The 26,369-nt window shown below is 37.5% G+C and overlaps 4 protein-coding genes across 5 annotated transcripts; 2 read left to right on the forward strand and 2 right to left on the reverse strand.

Annotated features, from left to right (window-relative positions):
- Positions 1–1,198: 1,198 nt before the first annotated feature.
- OVA1 (methionyl-tRNA synthetase / methionine-tRNA ligase / MetRS (cpMetRS)) lies at positions 1,199–8,889 on the forward strand. Its single transcript, XM_087333430.1, has 12 exons — positions 1,199–1,531; positions 2,277–2,420; positions 2,535–2,684; positions 4,067–4,234; positions 4,342–4,466; positions 5,796–5,889; positions 5,969–6,067; positions 6,317–6,497; positions 6,598–6,713; positions 6,803–6,958; positions 7,091–7,219; positions 8,297–8,889. Exons 1-12 carry the CDS (start codon positions 1,214–1,216, stop codon positions 8,459–8,461), a joined length of 1,845 nt encoding a protein of 614 aa, XP_087189556.1. The 5' UTR covers positions 1,199–1,213; the 3' UTR covers positions 8,462–8,889.
- A 1,556-nt stretch (positions 8,890–10,445) lies between these two features.
- LOC147853215 (uncharacterized) lies at positions 10,446–12,218 on the reverse strand. The gene is made up of 2 exons (XM_087333272.1): positions 10,817–12,218; positions 10,446–10,780 (listed from the first exon to the last, which is right to left on the reverse strand). The coding sequence occupies exon 1, from the start codon at positions 12,216–12,218 to the stop codon at positions 10,893–10,895; it is 1,326 nt and encodes a 441-aa protein (XP_087189398.1). The 3' UTR covers positions 10,446–10,780; positions 10,817–10,892.
- A 2,406-nt stretch (positions 12,219–14,624) lies between these two features.
- LOC147853216 (uncharacterized) lies at positions 14,625–17,330 on the forward strand. 2 transcript variants are annotated; one of them, XM_087332791.1, is made up of 6 exons: positions 14,625–14,864; positions 15,316–15,413; positions 16,009–16,206; positions 16,295–16,349; positions 16,783–16,887; positions 16,989–17,330. In XM_087332791.1, exons 1-5 carry the CDS (start codon positions 14,665–14,667, stop codon positions 16,859–16,861), a joined length of 630 nt encoding a protein of 209 aa, XP_087188917.1. In that variant the 5' UTR covers positions 14,625–14,664; the 3' UTR covers positions 16,862–16,887; positions 16,989–17,330. The 2 variants fall into 2 exon arrangements, with proteins under 2 accessions (XP_087188917.1, XP_087188916.1); XM_087332790.1 differs by having other exon boundaries at positions 16,996–17,330.
- A 1,029-nt stretch (positions 17,331–18,359) lies between these two features.
- On the reverse strand, positions 18,360–22,446 carry LOC147853217 (putative protein phosphatase 2C 15). Its single transcript, XM_087333079.1, has 8 exons — positions 21,635–22,446; positions 20,856–21,027; positions 20,426–20,579; positions 20,062–20,125; positions 19,543–19,650; positions 19,337–19,462; positions 18,785–19,017; positions 18,360–18,701 (listed from the first exon to the last, which is right to left on the reverse strand). The coding sequence occupies exons 1-8, from the start codon at positions 21,860–21,862 to the stop codon at positions 18,494–18,496; spliced, it is 1,293 nt and encodes a 430-aa protein (XP_087189205.1). The 5' UTR covers positions 21,863–22,446; the 3' UTR covers positions 18,360–18,493.
- Between the last annotated feature and the right edge of the window lie 3,923 nt (positions 22,447–26,369).

Here is a 26,369-nt window from a genome sequence, read left to right on the forward strand (position 1 = left end):
TCAAACCATGAAAGTTATATGCTCTATTTCAATAGATTTCACGTGAAGAAATAAGACCATTATGTGAAACCACACTCCTAGATAGTGTGCATGATAAAGGGCTCATAGTACTTGCCTACTTTCTACTTCAGGAATTGTATAAGCATCTGAAATAGAATATTTTAGGTCAACTTCAACGGGAATTGCGGAGTCTATCTTCATGGCTACCATCAATGCCACTTTTGTAATCAGTAGTGCAAGTTCATTTGGATGGACAACGAGGGATTCAACGTTTGTACAATCCGTAACAAAAGCAAGCAAGAAAAACACATTCCTTTGCAAGCATGAAACACACGCCTAGCCCAAGGAAGAAGCCCTTGATGAGTATTTAGCACGATGAACCGGTTCATTGTAGCTCGAGCAACGTAAGCTTTCCCCGAGATCCCAAGTCTTCTCCAAAAGGGTATATATCTCCATAGCCATCGTTCGACACGACAGGACCTTTGGTGTTTTTGTCTATGGAAAAGACGAACATAGCACAAAAGCAAGCCCGAAGCGAGAACCCATATGTGATGACATAAAGTTTAACGACGAATCGAAAACAACACGGACAGAAAGAGAAAACAATGATGCAGACACACGCTCACACACACCCACACCCACTCACACACCCACACAATCATACTCTCTCTCACACACACACACCCACACACTCATACTCTCTCTCTCACACACCCACACCCACACCCACACACTCATACTCTTTCTCTCTCTTTCTCTCTCTCACACACACACACACCCACACCCACACACTCATACTCTTTCTCTCTCTCTCTCTCACACACACACACCCACACACACACCCACACACTCATACTCTTTCTCTCTCTCTCTCTCACACACACACACCCACACACACACCCACACACTCATACTCTTTCTCTCTCTCTCTCTCTCTCACACACTCATACTCTCTCTCTCTCACACACACACACACACACTCATACTCTCTCTCTCTCTCTCTCTCTCTCTCTCTCTCTCTCTCTCTCACACACACACACACACACACACACACACACACGAGTCTTATCTCATCAAACCACTAACAACACAAGCTTTTGTTTTTGTTCTCTTTCTCTCTTCTTCTTCTTCTTCTTCTTCTTCTTTCTTCATAGAAGAGAAGAGAAGAGAAGAGAAGAGAGATTGTTGTTGTGTATGTGTTGTTAGGCAAGCCATGATGAGGTCTACTCTGCTGCACCCCCCTGCATTGCTCCCATTTCTGCCGCCATCGATTAAGACGAAGGCCTTCTTCTTACCCATTCCATCTGCTTCAGTAAGAAAGACAGGCGGATCACGGCTCGCCTTCTGCACTTCCAATTACAATGGAGAAGGAGAAAGAGAAGGAGAAGAACCTATGGATTCACGACAGAAGAAACCTTCTTCCTCTTCAAAACCCTTTGTTATAACCACTCCTCTCTACTATGTTAATGCTTCTCCTCACATGGGTAGTGCTTACCCTACCATTGCTGCTGATACACTTAGCAGATTTCAGGTTCCTTTCTGTCTGTCTGTCTCTTATATATATGTATGCATCTCTCATATATTTATGTATGTAAATATTTCTTTCTTTCAAGTTCACGTGTGGCCTTTTTTTAATCCTTCTTTCTCCTAATATAGGCCTTGTATTTGGTTTTATGTAATCCTATTTAGTTCATTGGTGCCAGAATTGTTCAGCTTGTTTAGTTCTAAAAATATGGGTATGTTCTGGTCTGACCGAAACTCAATTGAAATTTTTCCACTTAACCAAGTGTGACCAATCCGCTATAGATGTAAATTTCTTTGAATTATTGTAGTGGAGCACCCCCATGGTTTCTTAATTCATGTCGTACAGGACTATATTCAAGATTTTGTAATCATAATTACTCCTCTTGTGCCAAGGCTCTTGTTGCAGTTCCATTATGTATTAAGTAATGAATTCTTTTTATGGATTCAAACCGCCCAAATGCCAATCCGGGGTTGCTGGATAAGGTCATTAGAATATGACTAGATGCTGGTTTGACTGATCACAACGTATATTTCTCCACACATGCAAGCACAATTAATCCATTGTGGTGGCCATATTTTCTAATATACATTTCGTAGGTTTTAGTGCATTCACTTGTACTAACTCTATAGTTGTAGGTCCTATGAGCTATTCCCTTACCTATTCACCTTGTTCTAATTTCTTGAAAAACATGTAGAATGTTTGTAACGTCATTGAGAATAATCTCTTATAATTCATTGGATGTTATGTACAGAGATTACAAGGCGAAGATGTCATTTTCATCACAGGAACGGATGAACATGGAGAGAAGATTTCTCTTGCAGCCGCATCCAATGGTCGCACACCCAAGGAGCATTGTGATCTAGTTGCAGAAGACTATAGATCTTTGTGGAAAGAAGTAAAGACTTAACTTATTCATCCTGGATTATGTCTTTATCGTAATAAAAAGAAAAGAAAATCAAGTTTGGGCAACAAAAATACCATGAAAGTTGACTATTATATATCATTGCAGCTTGACATTGGTTATGATAGGTTCATACGCACAACCAATAGTCGCCATGAAAAGATTGTAGAGTTGTTCTATAAGAAAGTATTCGAGAGGGGTGATATATACCGAGCTGATTATGAAGGGCTTTATTGCATTGATTGTGAGGAGTTTAAGGTATGATTCTGTTTTTTCCAGTAAAACTGAACCTATTTTAAAAGGCTTGTTGAGGAAATTCAACTATATTCTTATTATGTTGTAAGTTTTAATGATGCATATATATCATATGCTTTATGCAAGAAAATATTGATTTTGCTAGATCGACCTTGTTTGATGTCGGTGCCCATTGAAGGAATGATTCTACTTTGCTTAAGTTGTGTCAAGGGATGTGAAATTTGGAGGTGATTTATTTTGAGTTGGAGGCAAAACGAACACAATGAAAGAAAGGTATGAAGATGAAATTGCAAATACTCCTTGCACATTAGATGTCCAGGTGGTGATCTGTAACTACAGATGCTAATATGTTCAAAAAACTCCTTTAAAACATTAGAAACCTGGTGATAAAGAAAATCCTTGAAAACATCCAAAACCTGGTGATGGGCAAACCAGAGGACATCATTGACATAGGCCCTTTAATATAGGCATGGAAAATGTTGGACACTAGTCTAGGAATTAGAAAGATGGACTCTAGATTTGTACTTCTCCCAACCATATCACCATAATAATATAAACAATAACGTGAAAGAAATATGCATCTTTCCTGTCAACGTGCATGCCAATAGATCAAGCCATGATTTATAAGCTGGGGACTAGTCAATCTGCAGATTCCAGCCATGATTTAGAAACAGTCATTGACCAATCCAAAATCACATGACAACTGCCCTAGGGCCCTTTTCTCCTGGAGACAGTGTCCAATGGCAAATATTTGTGCCTGGAGAGAAGGATTAATGTGGCAGATCGTACCCTCTTCTCCATGCCTTTGATAGAAAGGTGGCGCATTGGCAAAAGCTTAGTCTGAATGTTGAAATGCAATTGAAAGAAAGGTGTTGCATCATAATTCATGTGACAGTTGGAAAAATGCACAATATCTGGTGTAAAGATCCTTTTTTAAGTTGGAAAAAGCTGAGAGAAAATGGGGTGGCCAATCTGGATCAAATGCTGGAAGCAGGATGGTATTATAATAAGTGTGGGGAATAGGGCATGGTTGTTAAGTTCAGGACCATGTCTTCAACCTCAGGTTATTTATAAACTGGCCAAATATACATTTGGTTAACTTTCTTTTACTCATCACTATAACAGAAAAATATTGATTCTCATAGATTATCCCACTGAAAACAATGAGCATTGCAGGGAAATTACTTTATATCTAAATCAGTGAGGAGATTCCAACATGCTGTGATGTTACCAATCCACAACATTTAACTGAAACCATTTTTGTTGTTCTCTGTGAGGACATCTATGTGCTGTGTAATATTATGGCAAAATGTTAGAAATAATGATCTGGTATTTTCTACTGGAATGTTTCTGTTTAATAAAAATGGTTGTTATGTTTTGTGTAGGAGGAGAAAGATTTACTTGAAGGTAAATGTTGCCCAATACATAGGAAACCATGCGTACTCCGAAAGGAAGACAACTTTTTCTTTGCGCTTTCCAAGTATCAGAAGAACATTGAAGAGCTTTTGTCTTCCAATCCCAAATTTATTCAACCTAATTTTCGCTTGAATGAGGTACGCCTAGGCTGCTTGTTGCATGCTTGCAGTATCATTTTATTGTGTAAAAACAAATGAAAAATTAGATGTTATCGATCATAATCTAGCATATGCTGCACTGTCAGGTGATAGGGTGGGTTAAGGATGGTCTTCGGGATTTTTCAATTTCTCGAGCTGCAGTAGACTGGGGCATTCCTGTGCCCAGTGATGACAAACAAACTATATATGTTTGGTTTGATGCTCTTCTTGGGTAAGGATAACTCAGATGCTAACCTGCTTTCTCATGCTATGCATAAAATAATTCTCATTTAAACTAGGAAATGTAAATTAAGTGAAAAATCTCTTTGTTCAAATACTATCACTGATTTCTCATCTGTCTCCTCAGCTATTGTCAAGCCTAGTTTAGCTAGCATACTCAGTTGCCCATCTTCTAAGCTTGTTAACAACTACATCCATAACATTTACTGTATGTCATATCCTTCAATCACCAACAAATGAATTCATGAACATTTTGCATCTATATTGCAGCATCATCTCGTTCATGCAGTAAAGAAGTTATCAAAATTTATTTCTGTGGAATTATGGCCTCGTATAGTTGGTATGGTGATAATGCTGGATCTGAGAAGATAAGTATAAGAATTGCATCTGTAGAATGAAGTGAGTGTAGAAAATGCAGGGACCTTAGAATAACTCTCACACAGCAAGATCACTTAGAAGACTTGAGGAAAAATCAGTAGATTAGGAAAAACGAGCTTATGATTACAAAGATGTAGAATGGTTTATATAACCAATATCTACAGGTAGCTGGAAACCCAACAGTCACTTAACTAGGTTCACATTATTCTAACAATGTTCACACCATAGCTCTCACATTAAGTGGAACAGTAAGATCCTCTGCATGGCGAATGTATTTTTAAAATCTCATCATTGCCAATGCTCTTGGTGAAAATATGACAATGTAGATCAGATTTTAAGATTTCTTTTGCATTCACACATGCATACAATATATACAGAATTGTGACGAGTAACATCTAGAGCTTAGACACATTATGTTTGTGGTAGTACAAATGAGCACTTTGATTGGAATGGCAGGTTAAGCCTTTGCAGCAGTATAGCAATTGAAAATCAAACTATTCATCCTCTTGTATTCACTTTTAAAGGAGTAATGTTTAAGTGTGGTCAAATGGTTCCAGATAATTCATTGAAGCTTCTGTTGGACAATAATGACATCAAATTGAGTGGTTGAGTTCTGGATGTAGATTGGCATTATTCTATTATTTTGATCGAGTGTCATTGGCAATTAGAGATGTTAATATAACTTTCTTAGTCTCATGCTGTTGTCTTGGTGGTATACATTGTTGTGTCAAAGTGATAAAATTGGTAGAACCCAACTTTGGTCCTCACCATGGGCTGGGCCTGTTCCTGAGATTGTATCCTGTCTCCAATGAAAGTTAATAATATATTGATCCTCTCTCTATTGAGTGAAATTAACTAATCATCAAGTGTAGTTACTCTCTCTCTCTCTCTCCCCTCACTTTATCATGTGTTTGATCTGTACATACCTTTTGATTCTTCTCAGATATTTATCTGCATTGCTTCCAGAAGAGCTGGATCCCACTTTAGAGAATGCATCTAATGCTGGTTGGCCTGCGTCTGTGCATATAATTGGAAAGGTAACATTTAGTTCTGAATGCTGAAAGGAAAAATCCAATATTGAGGATGTTGATCACTGTTTTCTTTATTTTTTCCAAGGATATTTTGAGGTTTCATGCAGTATATTGGCCTGGAATGCTGATGTCAGCAGGATTTCCTCTTCCAGGAGCTGTATTTGGGCATGGTTTTTTGACAAAGGTAAGTCTACTCTAGTGATTGATATATGGGTAGCCTTTTTTCTTTGTTACTCCCCATTGATGAGCTATTGTAAACAGTATTCTCTGTCAGGTCTCTTAGGCCATTATAAATTTTTTAGAGATGTTGCTTACTTTCTTTTGTTCTTTTGTTCTTTGTTCTTTGTTCTTTTGTTTTTTGTGATGATAAATATGTAAGTTCCAAACGAGGTTTTAATTTGTATGTAAAATGGTTTCATATGCTACATGACAGGATGGTTTAAAAATGGGCAAGTCATTAGGTAACACAATTGAACCAAAGAGCCTTGTTATGAGATTCGGTTCAGATGCAGTTCGTTATTATTTCCTTAAAGAGATTGAGTTTGGGAGAGATGGAGACTATTCTGAGGAACGCTTTATAAATATAGTAAATGCACATCTTGCAAATACGATTGGTAAGGATGTTTTTGTATATGAACATTTTAAACTATATTTTCTTTTGTTGTTCCAATCCTTAAGGCGAGGTTATTCATGTTCCTTCTATTTCATTATCAGGAAACCTACTTAACAGAACTCTTGGTTTATTGAAGAAGAATTGCAATTCTTCAATATCTGTTGACTCTACTTCCTTAGCAGGTGACAACCCTGTTAGGATTGTTGTAACAGAAGCTGTATGTGCTCGAACTTGGAAGACATTTTAGTGCTGGCTCTGAAGTATCTTAAATAATGCCTTTTTATTGTTGTTTTGGAATGTATGCAGATTCTCAAAGCCAAGGAGGAGTTCTTGAATCTTAATTTCTCGTCGGCGTGTGAAGCAATACTATCAATAGCTAGTACTGGAAATGTGTACCTAGATGAGCGAGCTCCATGGTCCCTTTTTAAGAAGGGTGGATCATTTGCAGAGGAAGCATCTAAGGTGATATAATGTCTTCATAATTTTATGTGAATGTTGATCTCTTGTGATTATGTGATACTTTCGTGATACAAATGAGTTTGTGTTTCATGTGTTTCTCAAAGACTTAGCTACAAAGTGTTTGATATCTTTCAGGACCTTGTTGTTGTTTTGGAAGCTGTTCGAATTGTAGCTGTTGCATTGTCACCGGTCACCCCAAAACTGAGTCTTTCAGTTTACCTTCAACTTGGTTACTCTGAAGAAGACTTCAGAACATTGACATGGGTGGGTACTCTTTTCTGTGATCAACGTAATTTCCTCTTTTTCTATTTGCATGTGTTTGAGTTTCACAGTTCAAGAGAGTCTATATTTACAAAATGAATTAAAACACATGGATCACATCATCTTTGAGATAAGTGTATGATTTCATCATTGAGACACACATATGTCTCCATCTTTCAAACAAGCTTGTGGTTTCATCTTTGACGCATAGCACATCCGTCAGTGGATGTTGACATTGGACACTACTGTCTAATCAAGCAAACAGGGAGATGGCTAGCTATGGGAGAAACAAAGAAAGATATATTAAGATCTTTTAAGAGGCCAAAATGGCATATAAGACCAAACAAGGGATTACATCTTACAATGTTGTATCATCTTTGAGAACAGCAAACCAAATTAAGTGTATCCAAGTAATAAAAAAAAGAAATAGAATTAAGACGCGACTAAAGAATCTCGTTTTCGATACATGTATGATTCTCAAGTCAGAGAAATCTCTAGAGTAGGTCAATCCAGGATGGAGAGGCCTCCGAAGCAAGGGAATCACCCGCAATGGCAGGAGATAATGGCCTTTATCTGTTGATGACAAGAGGGGTGAGATTGTGGTCCATGAGGCCCGCGTGTACGTGCACGACAAATTGCTATTTGTCAGCATACACATCAGAAAAAGGATCATCATGATCTAGCTCATGCAAATTATAGTAGTTAGAATCTCTGTGACCAGTGTAACAACATGCCAAATAAAGTTTATCATTACAAATTGTTACTTCAACCTACATACATTTTTTGTTTACATCAACAAACTTGCATGTGGTTTTCCAAGCTCTCATGGTAAATACTTGCCAACATTTCTTCCAGTGTAGATTTGAGGATGTAACCATTAATGCTAGTTATATGCTTGTGTGTGTGTGTGTGTGTGAAAGAGAGAGAGCCAAGATGGATGTAGCTCAGTTGGTAAGGTTGCCCAATGGAGACCAGGAGGTCATGGGTTCAACCCCTACATTCCACAATGGTATCTAGTGAAATAAGAGATATCTATGGAGTAATAGAGAGGTGAGAAATAAGAGATATCTTTGCCTGTAGGAGGACACCAAGTGGGGCGGACTAAAGGCAGGAAAAACGGTTCCTGAACCTCAGCCTGTCTTTAAAAAGCTTGAAGCTGAAAATGAGGATGGATCTTCATCCAGCTCACAAAAACCGCCATCAAAAAAGAAATCCAAAGTAACTGCCAAGCCTGCAACATCATGATTTTGTTTGTTTACATTGCAATCTCTCTCTCTCTCTCTCTCTCTCTCTCTCTCTCTTGGCATTTCAGTTCAATCATTATATAATCATGTCCATTCTCGTCATTGGTGATCTTATTACTTTGTGGGGCATTAATTACAGCATTCATGCTGTCATAATGAAGCGAGTATTCACTTGATTCTACTGAACAGTTAGTGTGCTTATGGTGGTCTATGATTTTACTGGCATGTATATATGCATCCTGTTAGTTACATCCACTCTATCATATTTATTGCTTCAGCGGAACAAAGGGGCTGAATTAACACCAAGGCAAATCTAAAATCATGCCTGTATTGAGAATGCCATTTGGCAAGTGAGATGTAGTTAGCCCTCTGACAAGTGTACAAATTGAACAGTGATGCCTACTCTTATCAAACTTGTATGCTTTTTACCATTATGAAAAGGTATTGTTTTTAGTATATATACTCCACTCTTAAGAACACAGCATGATCCTGGTGAAAACATTGCCATCAACCTCTTGTATCTCTAGACACAATACAGAAATTTCAATGAGATGAATCTTAAGAACATGATAGCATGTTATCAAAAATTGTCAAGCAGTTTGTCTCTAATGCAATTCACAAATCTTGATGGAATGCAATTTCCTCTAGATCTTAGCTCATTTCAATTTATTGAAGATGCCAATGTAATGCTAGCATATGATAGCATCTAGTTACATATGGTAGTTTAGGTAGAATTTTTATTTTGCTTTATTTTAGCTGACATTTGAACTACTTATTATGCAAATTATTATTGTCAAAAATAAATATAAAAACCATTTTACTAGCATTGATTTCTCACAACAATGCCTACCAAGAGGATCTTTATAATACAATCAACACTTGAAAGTGTTGTAAGCTAATTGTAACTTCTCTAGAGATGCCATGCCATAATATTAGAATTTTGAACTAGAATTTTTATTGTCCATAAAGAGGCCAATTTTGACCTATGGGGACAATGTGTCTAGGGACAATGTGCCATATAGATACTTGGAGACATTATGCCAAATAGGCCTCTACTTTGATGGTCACACTTACCTAAGACCTTTATATGTATATATTTTTAGGGTAATTTTCAACTTTCAAATGCTCTCGTTTTTACACAATGCTCTCTTTCAAATGCTCTCGATTTTCAACTTGCCTTTCATCTTCAAGGTTTTATATTAGACACAACATTCATTTAGAATTATGCAACAAGTTATGCAATCAGAAATAGGAACAAAAAACATCTCCCTCCCTACAACTTGTTAAGAAGAGAGATCTATATATGTATACTATGCTATTATTCCCCAACTTAGAACAATTTATCCTTTTTCTTACAGTTAATGAACAAGAAAGTCTTAAATTAACTTTGGCTGTCAAGGGTGGGCATACTCCTTTGGTTATTAGATTGTGAAGCACATATAACAAAACACAACTGTTAAAACAGAGGGTAGGCATATATATATTTGTACACTTCAATGATGATTGTCTTCATTTGTTTCGACCTCAAAAATACAAATTTCCAAGCAAAAAATAGTAAAAAGAACGTCAATATGCAACATTCATGTGAGGTAAATTGAAGCTATATATAATCCCCTTGCTTCTTTTACAATCATAATTTGTGATCATAAATTTCAGTTATAAGTTGATTTTTAGACTTACCAAAAATTAACTTATAATTACACTATTCTTATACATCATCTAGGTGTATTACCTCACTCACTTTACACACATATATTCCACATTTGGTTTTTACCAAATATTGACTTATAATACCACTATTCTTATACATCATCTAGGTGTTGTTACCTCACTTCACACGCATATATTCCACATTTGGTTTTTACCGAATATTAATTTATAATACCACTATTCTTATACATCATCTAGGTGTCACCTCACTTCACATGCATATATTGCACATTTGGTTTTCTAGTTGAATCAACTCATAATCGAGCCAATCGATCTCGCAAATGCATTATATTACTTGTTGAGAACATCATAACATGGTGAAAATCCACAAAAGAACATTTTCACATCGTGTTAGAAACATTGAGAAACAAGGGCATGAATGTGCATAGAAAAAACTCATCGAAAATGTGGTGAGAATCAGCAAAAGGACTTTTATGCACAGGCTTAGAAGAAACAAACTGAGGCATGAACACATCAAATGTGGTGAGAATCCATGAAAGAACATCTACACACACGGACCTTAGAAACATTGAAAAACTAAGGCATGAACGTGCACACGAATGCTTTTCCGGCACACGCTCGAACAAAAGATCATTTTGGCTAATAAAATCTAATGATGACAAAAGTTCATCTTAGCTAATAAAACCTAATGAAAGAGAGACTAGACTACTTGGGCAAGGGTTATAGATATGGCAATGGATGTCCCATCCTTATCTCTAGGCCTACCATCGTCCGACTCGGGCCTCTTCATAGGCAGCAGGGCCATAATCGTCCCAAGTTTCATTTATTTCGGACAAGGACGCTTCGTTAACCTTCAAACCCGACATGTCGTGTTTGCCCATGAATTCGAACTGCCCTTTCAGACTGGCCCCATCGACCGAAGAAACCCAACCTCGTTGGTCCTCGTCCATGAAGAGTATCTCCCCTGTCCCACAATCCACACCCCTCCATCGGAACGCGAGTTTTCCGCCATTCTCCGCACCCATGCTCTCTTTGCTAAACTTGAGCACCCCTGAAATCACCCCAAAATCAAACTTCTCTACCAATGTCCCACTCTTCTTCTTCCTTGCTATGCAGAATGACAAATCTCTGGCTTGCTCCCATTGTTCTTCTATGTACTTGCAACTGATGTGCCACTTCCCTTCTATTCCCCCATTTTTCTTCTTCTTCTTCATTATTCCCTTCTCATGTTCATTGCTTGCGAGAGCGCTCGATCTCGCCATGAATTCCTCGTGTTCTTCCTCGATCTTGCGCCGCTTCGCAGCTCTCTCCATCTCCCCACGAGTCTTTGTCTGCTCCGAAATGTCCCACGCCTTCTCGGAAACGGCCGACCGGTTCTTCCCGACAACCATCCAACGGCCTCCTCCGTCTGGCGCATCCGCACTCACGCTAACCAGGCCAAGCTGCTCTGCACAGCGATGAATAGAAGCTCTCTGTGCATTATTGAGCTTCTTCAGAACACAAGTAGATTCACCATCATCATAGCCATTGCCATTGCCATCTACATCGATATGATCTCGATCCGAATAGGTACAGCCGATATTTGAATCGACCACATGACCATGTCCTTTTGATCGGCCGAGCTTGAACTTGGATAGCAAGAAAGCCGAGGGGTCTTCGATGGCGGAAGCCGCATCCTCAGATCCACCCGATTCCAAGAATCTTCGCTTCCGTGCCGACGCATTCTCCGATCGGAACCGTTCATTTAACCGACATTCGAGTTCTTGGATCCGGGGCGGGATGGAATCGCACAAGCCGTCTTCGACAGCCGACACGAGCTTCGCTCTGAGTTCAGCTAATGTGAGTGATGATTTAGGGGTAGGAAGGCCATAGAGACAGAGCTGGGCGTGCCACCATGCCTTGGTCTTAGAGCTGGTTGGGTCCTTTGCATTCTTGCGCTTGCGGCCGAGGCCGAGGCAGGAGCGAAGGTCCGAGACCGGGGTTCGAGGATGGCCCTTGCATGTTAACCCATTTCCTGCACATTCGAAGGGGGGCTCAGAGATGGGATTGATGACAATGGGGTGTAGCTCAATGGAGGTGGTAGCCATGGAAAGCTTGGAAGTCCTCCTTTAATACTTAGAGACTTATGGCAAAAGACCCACCCATACTGTTTGATTGATTGAGCCCAAGAGCTTTTATAGAAGAAAGAAGCTACACATGCTCATTGGTAGTGCCCATCCATGCATACAAGAGACTCTCGTTTCTTTGGGACCAGTAACACAATCGGCAAGAGACTCTCTTTTCTTTGGAACCTGTAACAATCAGCAATCGTGCGAATTGAACCGCGATACCATGGCCTAACGGTTTAAATAGTTCAGTTCAGGTTTAGGTTTTTTTTTAACAGTTCGGCTCGGTTTCAATAGTTAGAAACCGCGGTTTCAACGGTTTAACGGTTTTTATTTCTTTATTAATTTTTAAAAAAATTAAAAAAATTGTTTTTAAACAATCTTTTCATTTTCAGGCCTTATTCTCACATTTTAGAAAAATTTAAAAATTTAAAAAATTTAAAAAAATGAAATATTTTGATTTTAAAATTTTGAAATTTTGAAATTTGAAATTTATCCTAACTTGAAAACCGAACCATGAAACCGTGGTTTTAATGGTTTAATGTCTCAAAAATGGTTTAGAGTATGCACACAAAGAATTGAAGTTAACTTAATTAAATCAATAAACATAAACAAGTTAAGTTAACCATTAAATTAAATAAGCATTTTGGTTAAATGAATTAAGTCAATAAACAAAAAAACATTAAATGAACCAGTGAATTAACAAAGCATTAAGGAAATAAAAAAACACTTAAGCAAAAACTAATAAACCATTGAATTGAACCACTTAAACTTATAAATCAATAAACCTGAGTTTTAGAAACATACCAAACTAAAACCAAACAATTTAATAATAATCAAACGAAAACAAATCGTTTAATTGTATTGTAACTGATAAACCATTTTACCATGGCTTAAATGTTAGTTCGGGATGAGCAAAAACGGGCCCATAGTTATGTGAGGTCAAAACACACAATCTAAATGTGTGATTTTGCAAAGCCCCAACGCAAGCATGTCCATTACATTACTAGTATCAATTGGTTTCCCACATAAGTTTATGATGCCCACATCAATTTCGTCAGATAATATTAAGAGGGTCACATTTGTTGTGTGTGTTGGCTTTCCACATCATATCAAGAAGGTTGTACATCTCCTATGTTTGTTGGCTTTCCATCTCCTATATTTGTTGGCTTTCCATGTACTATAAAGATGGCCACATCACTTGTGTCTATTGACTTTTCTATATACTTCTTGTCCATATTCTAATCCCACTTTGTTGTATTTCTGTTCCTACTCTATTCTTGCATTAGTAACCTTAGCAGACAATGCCATGGCATTGAACCATGTTTCCATGCTTGATCGAAAATAATTGTCCAATTTCCGGCCACACCCGATGTCTGATAAAAAAATCGTCTGATTTCTGGCCAAACCCTGAAATCTGATCTCTCATTTGTGGTTCTCTGATTCGGGAAATCACATGTGATATGCAATAAAAACACGTTTTGTCACATTTTGGTCATCATCATTGGAAGTTATATTGGAGAAGTCTCATGCAATAAAAACATGTTTTGACATACATATTATGTAATATTAAGCGATCAATTGAATCTCCACGAATGCTTATTGTAATTATCTCTAATTCCCAATATCCCTCCTACCATTCTCGTTGATGCGTATTATATTCAAATGCGTGTAAACACAATTATATCCTTTGTCATTCCGGTGTCTATAGTTTGAAATCTTCTGAGGGCAGATAAATGATTATTTCATCCACTCCATACATATGGATCGTAAGTAGATCTTGTTATTCATTATTGGAATAGTGAAGTGAATTAACAATCGGCAACAGTTCGGTTTGAACCTAACCGAATCGTGAAACTGTGGCATAACGGTTTAAAAGGTTCGGTTCAGGTTTAGGTTTTTTATACGGTTCGGTTCGGTTTCAACAGTTAGAAACCGCGGTTTAAAGGTTTTTTATTTTTTTATTTTATTTAAAAAAGTTGTTTTTAAACAATCTTTTCATTTTTAGACCTTATGCTCACATTTTAGGAACATCTTTAAAAATTTGACCCAAGTTGAAAACTGATACAGAACCACGAAACCGTGGTTTTAATGGTTCAACGGTTTGAAAGTTTTTTTTATAACGGTTTCGTGGTTCGGTTTGGTTAGGTTCAGGTTTAAAAAAAACATTAAACGGTTCGGGGTTTGACCCTCTCAAACCGAACCAAACCGTTGCAGATTGTTAAAGAAGTGAAAAATGAGCTCAACTAAAGACCATACGAAGTAAAAGCAGCCCTCCTGAAGAAGAAGAAGAAGAAGAGAGAAAACAGGGGATAGAAAACATAGAAAGAAAAGAGGGTAGATATGTAGATACAAGGAAGGAGGAACAGGGTAAGCAGAAGTAGAAACAAGGGGGGACCAATCACTTAGAAACAGGGAGAGAGATCTCATGTTGATCCTCGGCGAGGTTCACTTCGAGGAGTTGCCATCATCAGGCAGGGTGCGATGCATCGAGACAGGGCATGAGATGCTCCCCTCAGAGAAAGAGGGGTATGGAAGCAGCAAGAAATGCCGTAGGGCTCTGCTCGATCTTTTCCTCGATCGACGGAAACCGCCTCTCAATGTTTTCCGGCAAAACCCTACCCTCAAGTAAGTGAAAAAAGGAAACAATGCCATTCTCCTTTCTGCTCCTCCTGTTAAAAAATTTTGGGGAATTTTTATGTGTGATGCTCTTCAAATGAAGATTTTGGCTGCAACCCTAAACCCCTTGTTATATACATTTGTAATTAATACAATTATTACTCATGGAAAAGATAGATAGATAGATAGAGAGAGAGAGAGAGAGAGAGAGAGAGAGAGAGAGATGTGGCATGCTTGTCTCATTCTCCTTTCTGCTCCTCCTGTTCAAAAATTTTGGGGAATTTTTATGTGTGATGCTCTTCGAATGAAGATTTTGGCTCCAACCCTAAACCCCTTGTTATATACATTTGTAATTAATACAATTATTACTCATGGAAAAGATAGAGAGATAGAGAGAGAGATGTGGCATGCTTGTCTCATTATAAATGAAATTGAAATTGACAATATTTAGCGATTGTAGGGACAAAGTAATATGTACACTCACAGGAGATGTGTTGAACAAATCAGAGGATGCCTTATGGAAGCATATGAATGGGAAAAAATTCTTGCGGAAACTTGGTCAGTGTATTCTATATTAAATATTGAGGTTGTTCGTTGCTTCAAATTTTGATGGTGTCAAGATGTATGAAATATAATCGATTTATTTATGAAGATTATTAGCTTCTATGTGTATTCAGATAAATTTTCAGAACTTTTGCTTACAAGCCTTGTATTTAAAGTTTTCTATATAGTCATCTCCTAAATAAACAATTCTAAGTGGTTAAACAATAGTTCCAGATTCATCTTTCAACGATAATTCTTTTCATAGCTGACTTAAGAAATCAGATTAATTTTCTTTCAAAAAATTATTCTCTTAGTATGATGGGCCAGTCTCACTTAAGAAATAAAATACCTCGTACTATAACTGAGAATTCTGTAGCTAGATGGGAAACAGAAGCGTAACGCTTCATGTTTTTTGTTTGGAAAACAATCGCGGAAGTTTAAATACATTCTGGGCATGAAGAGGATTTTTGACCCTATGTATCTTCTTCACATGAGTAGATGTGACATTTTTCAAGTGATGAATCATATTTCCCAAGAAATGATTAATTGATTTTCAAACTTAATAGGCCAATTAAGGCTTACGCTTAGTTTTGTTGGATGGGTGGCACAGCTCAGAAAGAAGCAGAGAAAAATGAGACCCCTCAACAAACAGTAGAGACTGTTATGGACATGGGTGATCCCAATCATCTTCAAGAGGATAATGATGCTGCTGATAATCTTGAAGAGAGTAATGATGATATGGATTTGGAAGAGCTTGCGTTTTGGCTCCCACCAGATGATCAAAATAATGAAGGTGTTCCTTCAGAGTGTAAGTATAAACATGCTGCTTGATCTTTTGGCAATGAATAAGTGCTTCCACATTACTTGAAGCTCTTGATTTATAATATTACCTTCAGGCTTGGACGAGACAAGTGAAAATGGCTTTCCAGCTGAAGCATTTGGCTCCACTGGGTAAAGCTTCAACATCACCCTCTCTTTATGTTTGATTTGTGCATTTTATTAGATGAAAAATGGACTCTGTACATTTGCGGTTGTAGATTCTATCAATAAAGAAGACAAGAAAGTAAACTCTGGGTCAGGGGTAAGATCTCATGGCTCACACATCTGTAGACAATGCTTCTTATGGCCTTTCGAGTAGGTATTAGTACTTTAGAAATGTCAACCATATAGAAAGTAGTTTCAAGATGTGAAGCATGTTTTATTATATCTTTGAGTTATAAGCATCTTTATGTCATTTGCCTGAACACAACTATATTGCCATTCTTTTGGATACACTTCCATTATTGCTTAAAATGATGTGCTCTTTATGGATTCAAACCTTTCCAACTATTCTGTGGTTGCTCATAAAAACCATGAGAGAGATTTTTTGTATTCTTTCCTACAGAGTCAAGCGGAAGGCAAAGAAAGGGGCTAGCAAACCTACTCTTAAGGTTAAGAAGCGGAAAAAGACAAAGGTCCAGTAAAGCAGGTTATATAGCTGCCAGGTAAGGTAGTCTTTAGTATTGGAACATTTTTTTTGTTTGCTTTTTCGATAATGTTAAGTGGTTTTCACTCAGTGTAACCTTAACCTGCTTTCTTTTTTGTATGCAGTTGAAAGTATCGTTAAAGATCAATGGTAGAGCCCATTTGAATGGAAGAAAGTGTGTGAACTGCGTGATGGTCATGATAATCGACAAAATTTTGACTGGATATATTTCAATAGTAGACTAGGATGCAGCAAAATGTTGAGCATATCCTCAATAAGAGGAAAGAGATAGGGAGGCACTGTCCTCAAGTATCTTTTCCAGGGAGCTCAAGATTATATTTCAGGTAGTAAAGATGCAGAAGATGATATTGATGATCTTAAATGAGCTTACCAATGTTTCCTGTGAAGGTGATTGGCTGTAAGAACAATGATTCTTTATGGAAATTAAATTTATGAAGCACAAACTACTCAGAGTGCATAATGAATTCACCAAAATTGTGTAATGTATATTGCTTGACATGCACTATGAAGCACAAACTACGTAGAGCGTGTAATGAATTCACCAAAAATTGTGTTATGTATATTGCTTTAAATGCATGACTATATGGGCACAGTGCAACCATGATTTTACAGTAATAATAGTCTCATCCACTAAACCCTAAACCACAAGTTATTGAGGAGTGTGATGCACTCATATGTTATGTATATTGCCCTCATATATACCATGATATGTGCTACAATGATTGTCCAACTGATTGTCTTAGCCATGATTCCTTCATTTCATGAGTGTTGCATTCAGGAAAATTTTGAACCATAAAAACATCCACATTTACAACTACCAAGTACCATAGGCATATGACAAGATGCACATTTGCAAAGTAGGTTTGCTTTCAGAGTTTATGAAAGTTATTGAATATATAGCTAGACCCAGTGATCCTTACCAAGTTTTACCACAGTGAAGAGGTTGATTTATAAAAGACTATTTTCAAGAGCAAAATAGTGTTTGCCCTAATTGGTGGCAATACTCAAGATTACAATGGAATAAAATGACACTGAATGACAAGTGAAGGATTACAAATCATTAATCGGGGGAGTAATTATCTGCAAATCTCATCTCTACTTCAAGGCATGATGATATAAGGAAAGAACAATGCAAATAAATAACAGGCATATGATTGTTCCCTGACTACATATCTTTATGTTATTTCTCACATGACATCAAAATAGTAATAAGATGGGATAACATATGATTGTTCATTTGAAGAAAAATTGTATGTGAATTCACCAAGTACAAAAAAACTGGAAACCCTTTAGTCTGCGTGGCAAAAGTAACAAACATCTCCTAATGTTTCAATCATTTGTCAGATGAGACCAGAAACGCTTTATGAAGGTTCTAGCATTATGTCTCTTTCCATACAAACGTTTGTCTTTTGCCTTATGACCTTAAGTTTTTGGTTATTTCCTTTAATGATTTGTCAAACCAAACCATAAACACATTATAAAGGTTTTGTCATATCTGTTACCTTGCAAACTCTATATTTAACTTGGATATACAACATCTCATGTTAGATTTACATACATGTACAAGTTGCATGGAAATAATCAATCCAGAGCTTCATGGAGTAAATTACTAGAGCTCAAGCCTTGAATCCTTGCTTTTTTTCCCTTCCATGGCATCTTTCTTTGCCTTACAACTCATACAAAGAAAAGGTCCCTGAAGTGTTCTATTTGTTAAAGAAAAGACAGAACCAGCATGAACTGAAATCCCATCATTCATTGTCATGTTGGTCTGACAGACAGCACAATTGAGGATTCCTAATGAAGGGTCTGAACCAAGCCTGAACCAAATCAACACAATTCAAAAGTTGAGATCTTAATGGAAATGAACATTTTCAACCAAGACCACCAACAAGTAACTAACCTTTCTGCGAGCCTTGCAGAACCCTCTTCAAAGAGCTCTTCGACAACTATATCAGGGGGCTTGTTAGCAACAATGGCACTTGACTCCTTCGATCTCCAGCCAAAAAAAATAGACTTCCATTTGTTCTGTTTCTTTACAGGCAATGGAATAGAGGGAATGTAATTATCAGGTGGTAATAAATCCACAACTAAACATGTCGTGTCATCACAGAGACCTCGAGCCCTAAGAGACTCCTGAAAAAAATACATATATCACTCCATGAAGTGTGTTATTATAGGGAAAACTCAAAAATGCCCAAGTTTTCTTGAATTCCCAAATTATATTCCTGAGGTTTTGTTAGGTGCCCGAACACCTTTGGTCACCATTAAAGAGAGAACAATGAGATAAATAAACCCTTTAACTGCTAATATAGCCCATATAATTTTGAGGGATGAACTAGTGAAATTGGGAAAATAACAAAAACTTTGGTATGTTCAGAGGTGTTCCCATTATAATACAATGGGTAAAACAGGAACGTTGTAAACAATGCAAGGGAAATAGAAGAAGCCAAACCTTCACCACTTGCCTAGCTGCAAGTTCTGCTGGCAGGCCCTTGCAGCATTTAGCAGCCTTTTCAGAGCTTAAAGCATCCCACACACCATCGGAGGCGATGATCAACCTTCCCCCAACCTTTGAAAGCTAACATGGTAGAGCTCCAAACTTCAATAACCTTAAAAAATAGCTATATGAATAGCTTGTCATTACGCATAGACCGTCACCTTTATCTGCTTAACATGAGGTATAGGAACAATAAATTCCCCAACATCAACATCACCAATAGATCTTGATAAGCAAAGGCCTCCTGGCCAACACCGCAGCGGACCAATCTACAACCAAAGTGATAGATATTCAATCAAATGTCATCTTCAAATATTGCAAATATAATGAGTTAACTATCGCTTCTAATAAACATTGAAAACTAGTTCACGGCTTGAAGGTGGTAATTTTTAGATCACACATAATAAACCTGCAGAAGAAAGCTTGATTGCTTTACAACACTTTAACACATATGGCAAAATCACATCACTCAGCTCCACCATCCTCGCAAAGGACCCTTGCTCATTGTTAGGAATCAAGACCCAGGATCTGACTCTATGACCCACTAACCAAACACAAAACACATCTATACTTAGTCCTAATGGTAGATCCGACCCATTCTAATGTGAAAGCTATGGTTTATTCTCCATCAACCCCAAGGTACAAAGCTCAACCAAAAGTATCATTCTCAACTTTATTACCTCAACACCACCAGCTATGCTAAGCCTCCCAACTTCACCTCCACAGCCTGTCACCCGTTCTCTCCTGAAATCTCAAGAAATATCAAGTAAATTCCAACCAAATACTGGAAAGCTAAACAAGTACAAAATGCTCCAATCTCGCACGTAATTATGACCAATATTGGTATATAAAAAGCTTAATCGTGTATATGGACATTGGATTCTATATCCATAAGTTTCATACCATGCGGGTGTCAATATATTTGCTATAATTTCACAATTTAAATATTGATGCAGGGAAGGTGCACATTAATCATTGCTTCTCTTGCAAGCTTTCATACGCTTATCACACATTTTAGTCATACAACTAGATGACCAGACTTACTCTTCTTCATTTTCTTCAAGCCTATGATCCACTGTTAGTGCAGAAACCACGCCTCCTCTAGGATCAAGTACACATCGGGAATCTCCAACACATGCAACAGTGACAGTCCACTGATCTACCACAACAAAAGTCACGGTTGTCCCTGATGTTTGTCCTAGCAGGTGTGAAACAGGTAGATGATTGATTGTATTCTTAAAAAACAGGAAACACTCTGAAATACCCCTGTTTTTCTTTGTTTCCCCCAAATGCCCCTAAATTTTTCCCTGATTGACCACTGAAACAGAGGAAAAACAGGGAAATTTTGATCACATAGCACATAAGACTGATCAAGACTGGTGTTGACAAGGGGCAAGCGAGCATAAAGGAAAACTGAGGGTTATTTTGGTGTTTTCCCCCCAACAAACTAGTATTGCAATGTTGATATAACAACCTCGCTTTTGAAAATCTTTGTCTGTTTTTACGAAACCTGCAACTAGTGCTCGTGGCAATGATGCCAGCCATTCATCTCTGCTTGAAGTGGCAGGAAGTGCACTCAGCACATCATTCATCAAGTTTTCCTTAACGTATCGAGCAGCAGATGAACCATTGTGACCATCCAACACCTGGGGGAGACAAAAAATATGTCAAGTAAAAAAAAAAATTAACACATGCAAAAGCTTAGGTATATGAGGAAAATATTTTCTTTCCTTCAAGTTAAATGGTCATTACAACCACTCAGGACCCGGGATCCTTTTCATGCACAAAAGAGCAAACCCCGCAATTACAGATGGAAAAAATACACAGTCCTCCATGTTAGATTCCCATTTGTTACAATTCAAATTTTCAGAATCCAGAAGATAAGGCCAGTATAGATATTGAAACAATAAAAACAGTCAATTACGCTTGAAACAAATGTGCCTTGCTCCATTTTACTAGGTCATTGTCACCATCAAGAACCAGCAAGATAAAATTTGAGCACAAATCGCATATGTGCAAAATCAAACTTACACACAAGAAGCTTTTTACCATTTTAAATAGTGACACAAAAGAACTCCACATCAAACAATTGTAGAACCTACATTATGCGAGCAATCATGTGCTTGCATCCATGCTAAATGATAGTTCAAATGTTTCCCAATCCATTTAGAAGATGAACAAATTCACCAAGGTTTAAAAAAATCCACATAGGAGATGAACAAACTCATGGAAGTTACAAAAGAGACACCGTACCCCAAATACAGTAAAGGTAGATGAACCATCTCCAGGAACTCGTTGGCAATCTGTCTTAACTATGGTGAAATCTTCTCCTTTCTTGGATTGGCATGCTTGACCATAAGAGATAATGGGTGCATCAATTTTGTCACTATTGAACTCCCTCTTCAGAAATGTGGCCAATGGAACCATATTCTGACCAGAACCACTTCTATGCTTCACCTTCTGACCTTCTTGAATACCCATTCTTATATAACCTTAGAAGGAGTTTCTTTCACTGATGCAAATGATGGGAAGAAGAAAGGCACATGAAAAAACCAAAAGCACATTGTAGTTGACCTTTATCCTTCATAAGAAACACCTATTCTATTCAATTAGAGGAAGAAGACGAAGCTGTATGGAAGGGTTTTTCATTTATTGGAAGAAAATTTCTTGCTGAGAACAAACAAAACCAAGGCCGAGGTTTGGAGACGGAAGAGCTTTTCAGCTTCAAGGAAAAGAGGTTAACAACTTTGGAACAGACAGGGGAGGTCTACTCAGACAATATTCTCCTGCAAGTCAATTTGAATCAACCCTAAAGTTTGAACCCCAAAACATTCTGACAAAATGTATGTATGTCTGTCTGTCTGGCTGACTAATCAGATATAATTCTCTTTGGTAGTGTTGACTATCTCTCTCTCTCTCTGTATGTATATCCTCGGATGAAGTGTTATTTCAAAAGCTTGAAATTGATACAAGCACAGTAGAGAGAGAGAGAGATTGGGGGGGAGGCATGTTCTGGATATTCACCCTGCATTTGCAGAAACCCTAAACCTGAGAGGGAGAGAAAGAAAGAGAGGAGTACTTTTGGAGCAGAGTATGTACATACATATGTACATACTTAAAAGGAAAAAGAAAGAAGCTTTTTCAGCAGAAGAACAGAGGACCACAAAAACCCAAAAATTTAGTCTCTCTCTCTCTCTCCATTTAGTTAGAGTCTCTAACTAAATGGAGAGACTCTTAACTAAATGATGCTTGCTCCAAAATATAGATAGATAGAGAGCTTTGATCTTCACTATGGTGATGCTGATGCTGATGCTGATGATGATGATGATGATGATGATGATGACTCATGAGCATGTTTTGCTTACTCTCTCTCTCCATGACCCCATGCCAGCTCCTTACCCCCTGCATGGCCATCCCCATCCCTGCCAGTAGTTCGATCCTTCTCTCCACAAATCTCTCATCTGGGCAGGGATGCATGGCAATGCAGCCTACAGGGGAGAGAAGGATCCTTTTGGACACCCACCCACAAAGAGTCAGGCGTGGGATGCAATGTTGAGGCTTTGTTTCCATATCGAGGTAGCTTCTCATTCGTCAAAACAATCGTAAAATGACCGTGAAAGGGTATGTGAGAGACTACTGTAAACACATCGCCTGGCTCTCGAAAGATCTCTTCTCATTTGTCTAGACTCTAAACAACCATAAACGCATTGCTTCCTACATGATTGTCCAAAAAAATGCCTTGATTCATGTGAGAAGGATCAATTGTGGGCATGTCGCCTGGGGTCTCGAAGGATCTGGTATGCATATTCCATTCCTTACCATCTTGAGTCTCCACACAACAATCACTGCATTTCTAGAGAGTTGTTACACCTTGGTGACTAGGGACTAGTACAAACTGGATTGTCGTTACAACTTGGTTAACAAGGTGTCTTTCTTGGATGAAAAGATATTGCATTTTGTGTGCACACATGGACTAATATAAGCGATCAACCTCAAGGCCAACAATGACCATGATCAAATGGATACTCATACTAGTATATTAAGATGATCTAAAAGAGACGATTTCATTTTTTTCTTGAACATCCATAAATAGATGGCCCATGGCAATCATTAGGGGCTATTCAAATGTAAGACCTTTGGATCCATAGTCCAATGCACTAATCCATTGCACTACAGAGTCTTTCTGATTATAACTACTTGTGAGACAACAAGCTTCTCAATGAGCAAGAGGATAAACCACAATGTCTCTCTCTTTGTAGGACATGCATGGTTTTTTATTTCTTTAAGACAGACCATATGCTCCCTTGAGTATGATAGCCACTTACCAAATAAGCTACCAAAGCAATAACAATGTTGTTGAGAAGTCGTGAAACAAAAAGAACACGCGTGAGAGGGACAACAAGATAAAACAATGACTTTAAGGGTGGGGGAGAGAGCTTTGAATAGAGAGATTTAAACTTTCCAAGTTTTTAACAAGGGTAAATCTCATAGATTATGTATTGCTAATAAACACCGGTTTTTATGGTTTTTTGAATTGGTTGAAAAAGGGAGAGAAAACCTAGAAAAGGCAAGAAATGGAGAGGATATTTGCTTTCCTTGCATCATTCTTCAAAACAAAATGTAGCTCTCATAACGAGATATATCGAAAACTTCAATGCTGCAGTAAGAAGTAGCAACATACCATGATTGCCATATCTCAGACAATAATCGTTAACACCATTATTGTGCAATGTACGATATTGGAGACATCGCGTAAAGTTGTGCATTCCTATGTCTTGAAGTTGAAGACAACCTAGTGATCTGGACATGTCCCATCACAAAGCTTAATGGTAGTCTTCATTGTAAAAAAACTTCATTGCCATTTGACAATCCAAAGTGGAACACTTTGTGTGATTGTTGGACGGTTTTATATTAAGCTTATTCTACCACTTACGTCAACACTATCTTTAACTCTGTACTTTGTGTGATTGTTGGATGGTTTTATAGTAAGCTTATTCTATCATTTACGTGAGCACTATCTTCAACTCTGTGCTAGATACAGACATTGACAATAGCTTGGAGGGATCTAATACTCACCACTGAAAGAATTAAAAATTAAGACCCTAAATTTTAAAATTGTCTTGACAAGTTGATCAGATGATTAACAATCAATATATTAGGAATGAACATCACGACACTTACATCTTCAACATATTCTAAACATGGGAATATAGATAGATATCTTTTCATAATTTATCTTTCAAAACAAGAGGGAAGGGAGGAGTAACATGTAAGTTAATGTAAGTACAACTATTTAAACATTGTATAATTAACTCTAGTGAGGGGTAAAGATGGTTGATTTTGATCAAGAAAGAAAGTGTGTACAACAAAGTTTAACAATTGATGACTTTCTCATTGTGCAATATGAATCACCTTCAAGCTAAAAGAAACATACATTTGGCTTCGCCTTGTATAAGACGGTAAAAGGAGAGTTATTTCCACAAGATGATTAGGGCATCTTAAATAGACATGTATGTTTTATTACCGAAGTATCTTATCATTAAAAAGGCCAAGGACAAACATGGTCAAGCTATTCAATGTTGATGAAAGTGACTATTTCTTTAATCATTTGAAATATTTAATGTTAGGGTCAGGAAGCCAATTGAGCATGTTGGAATTTGAAGGTAGGGATTTGTTCTCGTCCTCATATATTTAATTTAACAAGGAAATGCAAGCTTGCAATTTTGGCTATAATCCAAAGGGTATAGAACATGTGTTTCATTACATATCTACATCACTTGTACCTTCTTCAAATATGATTTTGATTTTAAGGAGAAAATATGTCATTAATAGATTTTGCATTTATTCAAAGGTTTAGAGCACATGATTGTTGACAAGCATTCTGATGCTACATGATGTAATCAATAACAAACATCAAGGGTTTGTTCATCTACTCACTTGAAGAAAAGGAATTATTCTAGTCCCCTATATTATAGGGTGTACGAGGATTATATGGAGCATGGAATGGATGACTTGTGAGTGAAGCGTCATTAAGGCGTAGCCTCTAGCATATTAAGCCTCTTCAATTGAAACATACTTTAAAGTTTAGATCATTCATTGGACCTACCGTGATCCTTCCCATCGCATGGAGTTGGCACACTTCCCTAATAACTAGTAACACAAAGGTGCCTTTGAATGAATTAAGGTGTTGCAAATGACATAGAACACTCAACAAGGTAGCTTGAAAAGTAAGGCAGAAGAGTGGTCAACTTAATTTAATTGTAGCATGTCCTTACTGTCAACTTGAATTTGTTTGCCCATTCTTTATTAGCCCAAATAGAAAGTTGTTCACTTCATAAATTCGTCCTCCTCATGCCACATCAACTCTTGTTTTCATGTGGACGATAGGATGGAGCAATGGTTCAAAGCCATATTCACTTTTTTATTAAAGGAGTGGAACATTGCGTTGCTTTTAGCGCAAAACATTAACATGACATGCTAGCTTTTGTATAAAGCAATACTAGGTGTTAACTTTTGTCGAAAATGATATAAACGAGGCTCATCGTATTTTCATCTACCTCATAATATAGACATTAAATGTTGGAATGCATAATTTCCACAAAAAAATCTTCTTTGAGACATGTTTCTTTCTACATATTAGTATGGACATTGCAACTTTAGCATTGAACATCATGTGACAAGTGAAGATAGTTTGTTAAAAGTTAACCATATTTCAAACATTGTAAATATTATACGAGGTTGCAAAACATGCGACACATCACTTTATTGTTGGGAACTATTTGACATATGATGGTCATTACGCAATGATATTGGTTATACATAGGGCATTGGAGAAATTTGAATATGATTGAAAGCATGTAAGCAACACTCAAAAATATTGTAAAACCTTCAACACACCTAATGAGAGAAATCAATGGGTTCCTTGGTTGCGTTATATTAGCCTACACAGGTAAAAGTACCACGTCATAGGCTCAAATATAAATACACG

This window comes from Azolla caroliniana, unplaced genomic scaffold (genome assembly GCF_043228905.1).
Source record: "Azolla caroliniana isolate FFs.n. ecotype wild unplaced genomic scaffold, voAzoCaro1.0.p SCAF_17, whole genome shotgun sequence".
Taxonomy (NCBI): Eukaryota; Viridiplantae; Streptophyta; class Polypodiopsida; order Salviniales; family Salviniaceae; genus Azolla; species Azolla caroliniana.

Coding starts and splice junctions, on each gene's coding strand:
- OVA1 (XM_087333430.1), top strand. CDS start 1,214: ATGATGAGGTCTACTCTGCTGCACCCCCCTGCATTGCTCCCATTTCTG. Junction 5,890..5,968: donor CTGTGCATATAATTGGAAAG/GTAACATTTAGT, acceptor ATTTTTTCCAAG/GATATTTTGAGGTTTCATGC. Junction 6,498..6,597: donor ACATCTTGCAAATACGATTG/GTAAGGATGTTT, acceptor TTTCATTATCAG/GAAACCTACTTAACAGAACT.
- LOC147853215 (XM_087333272.1), bottom strand. CDS start 12,218: ATGGCTACCACCTCCATTGAGCTACACCCCATTGTCATCAATCCCATC.
- LOC147853216 (XM_087332791.1), top strand. CDS start 14,665: ATGTTGATCCTCGGCGAGGTTCACTTCGAGGAGTTGCCATCATCAGGC. Junction 14,865..15,315: donor CGGCAAAACCCTACCCTCAA/GTAAGTGAAAAA, acceptor TAGCGATTGTAG/GGACAAAGTAATATGTACAC. Junction 16,207..16,294: donor TGAAGGTGTTCCTTCAGAGT/GTAAGTATAAAC, acceptor TATTACCTTCAG/GCTTGGACGAGACAAGTGAA.
- LOC147853217 (XM_087333079.1), bottom strand. CDS start 21,862: ATGGGTATTCAAGAAGGTCAGAAGGTGAAGCATAGAAGTGGTTCTGGT. Junction 19,651..20,061: donor GCATAGCTGGTGGTGTTGAG/GTAATAAAGTTG, acceptor CTTTGGTTGTAG/ATTGGTCCGCTGCGGTGTTG. Junction 19,018..19,336: donor CAGCTAGGCAAGTGGTGAAG/GTTTGGCTTCTT, acceptor TATTTTTTTCAG/GAGTCTCTTAGGGCTCGAGG.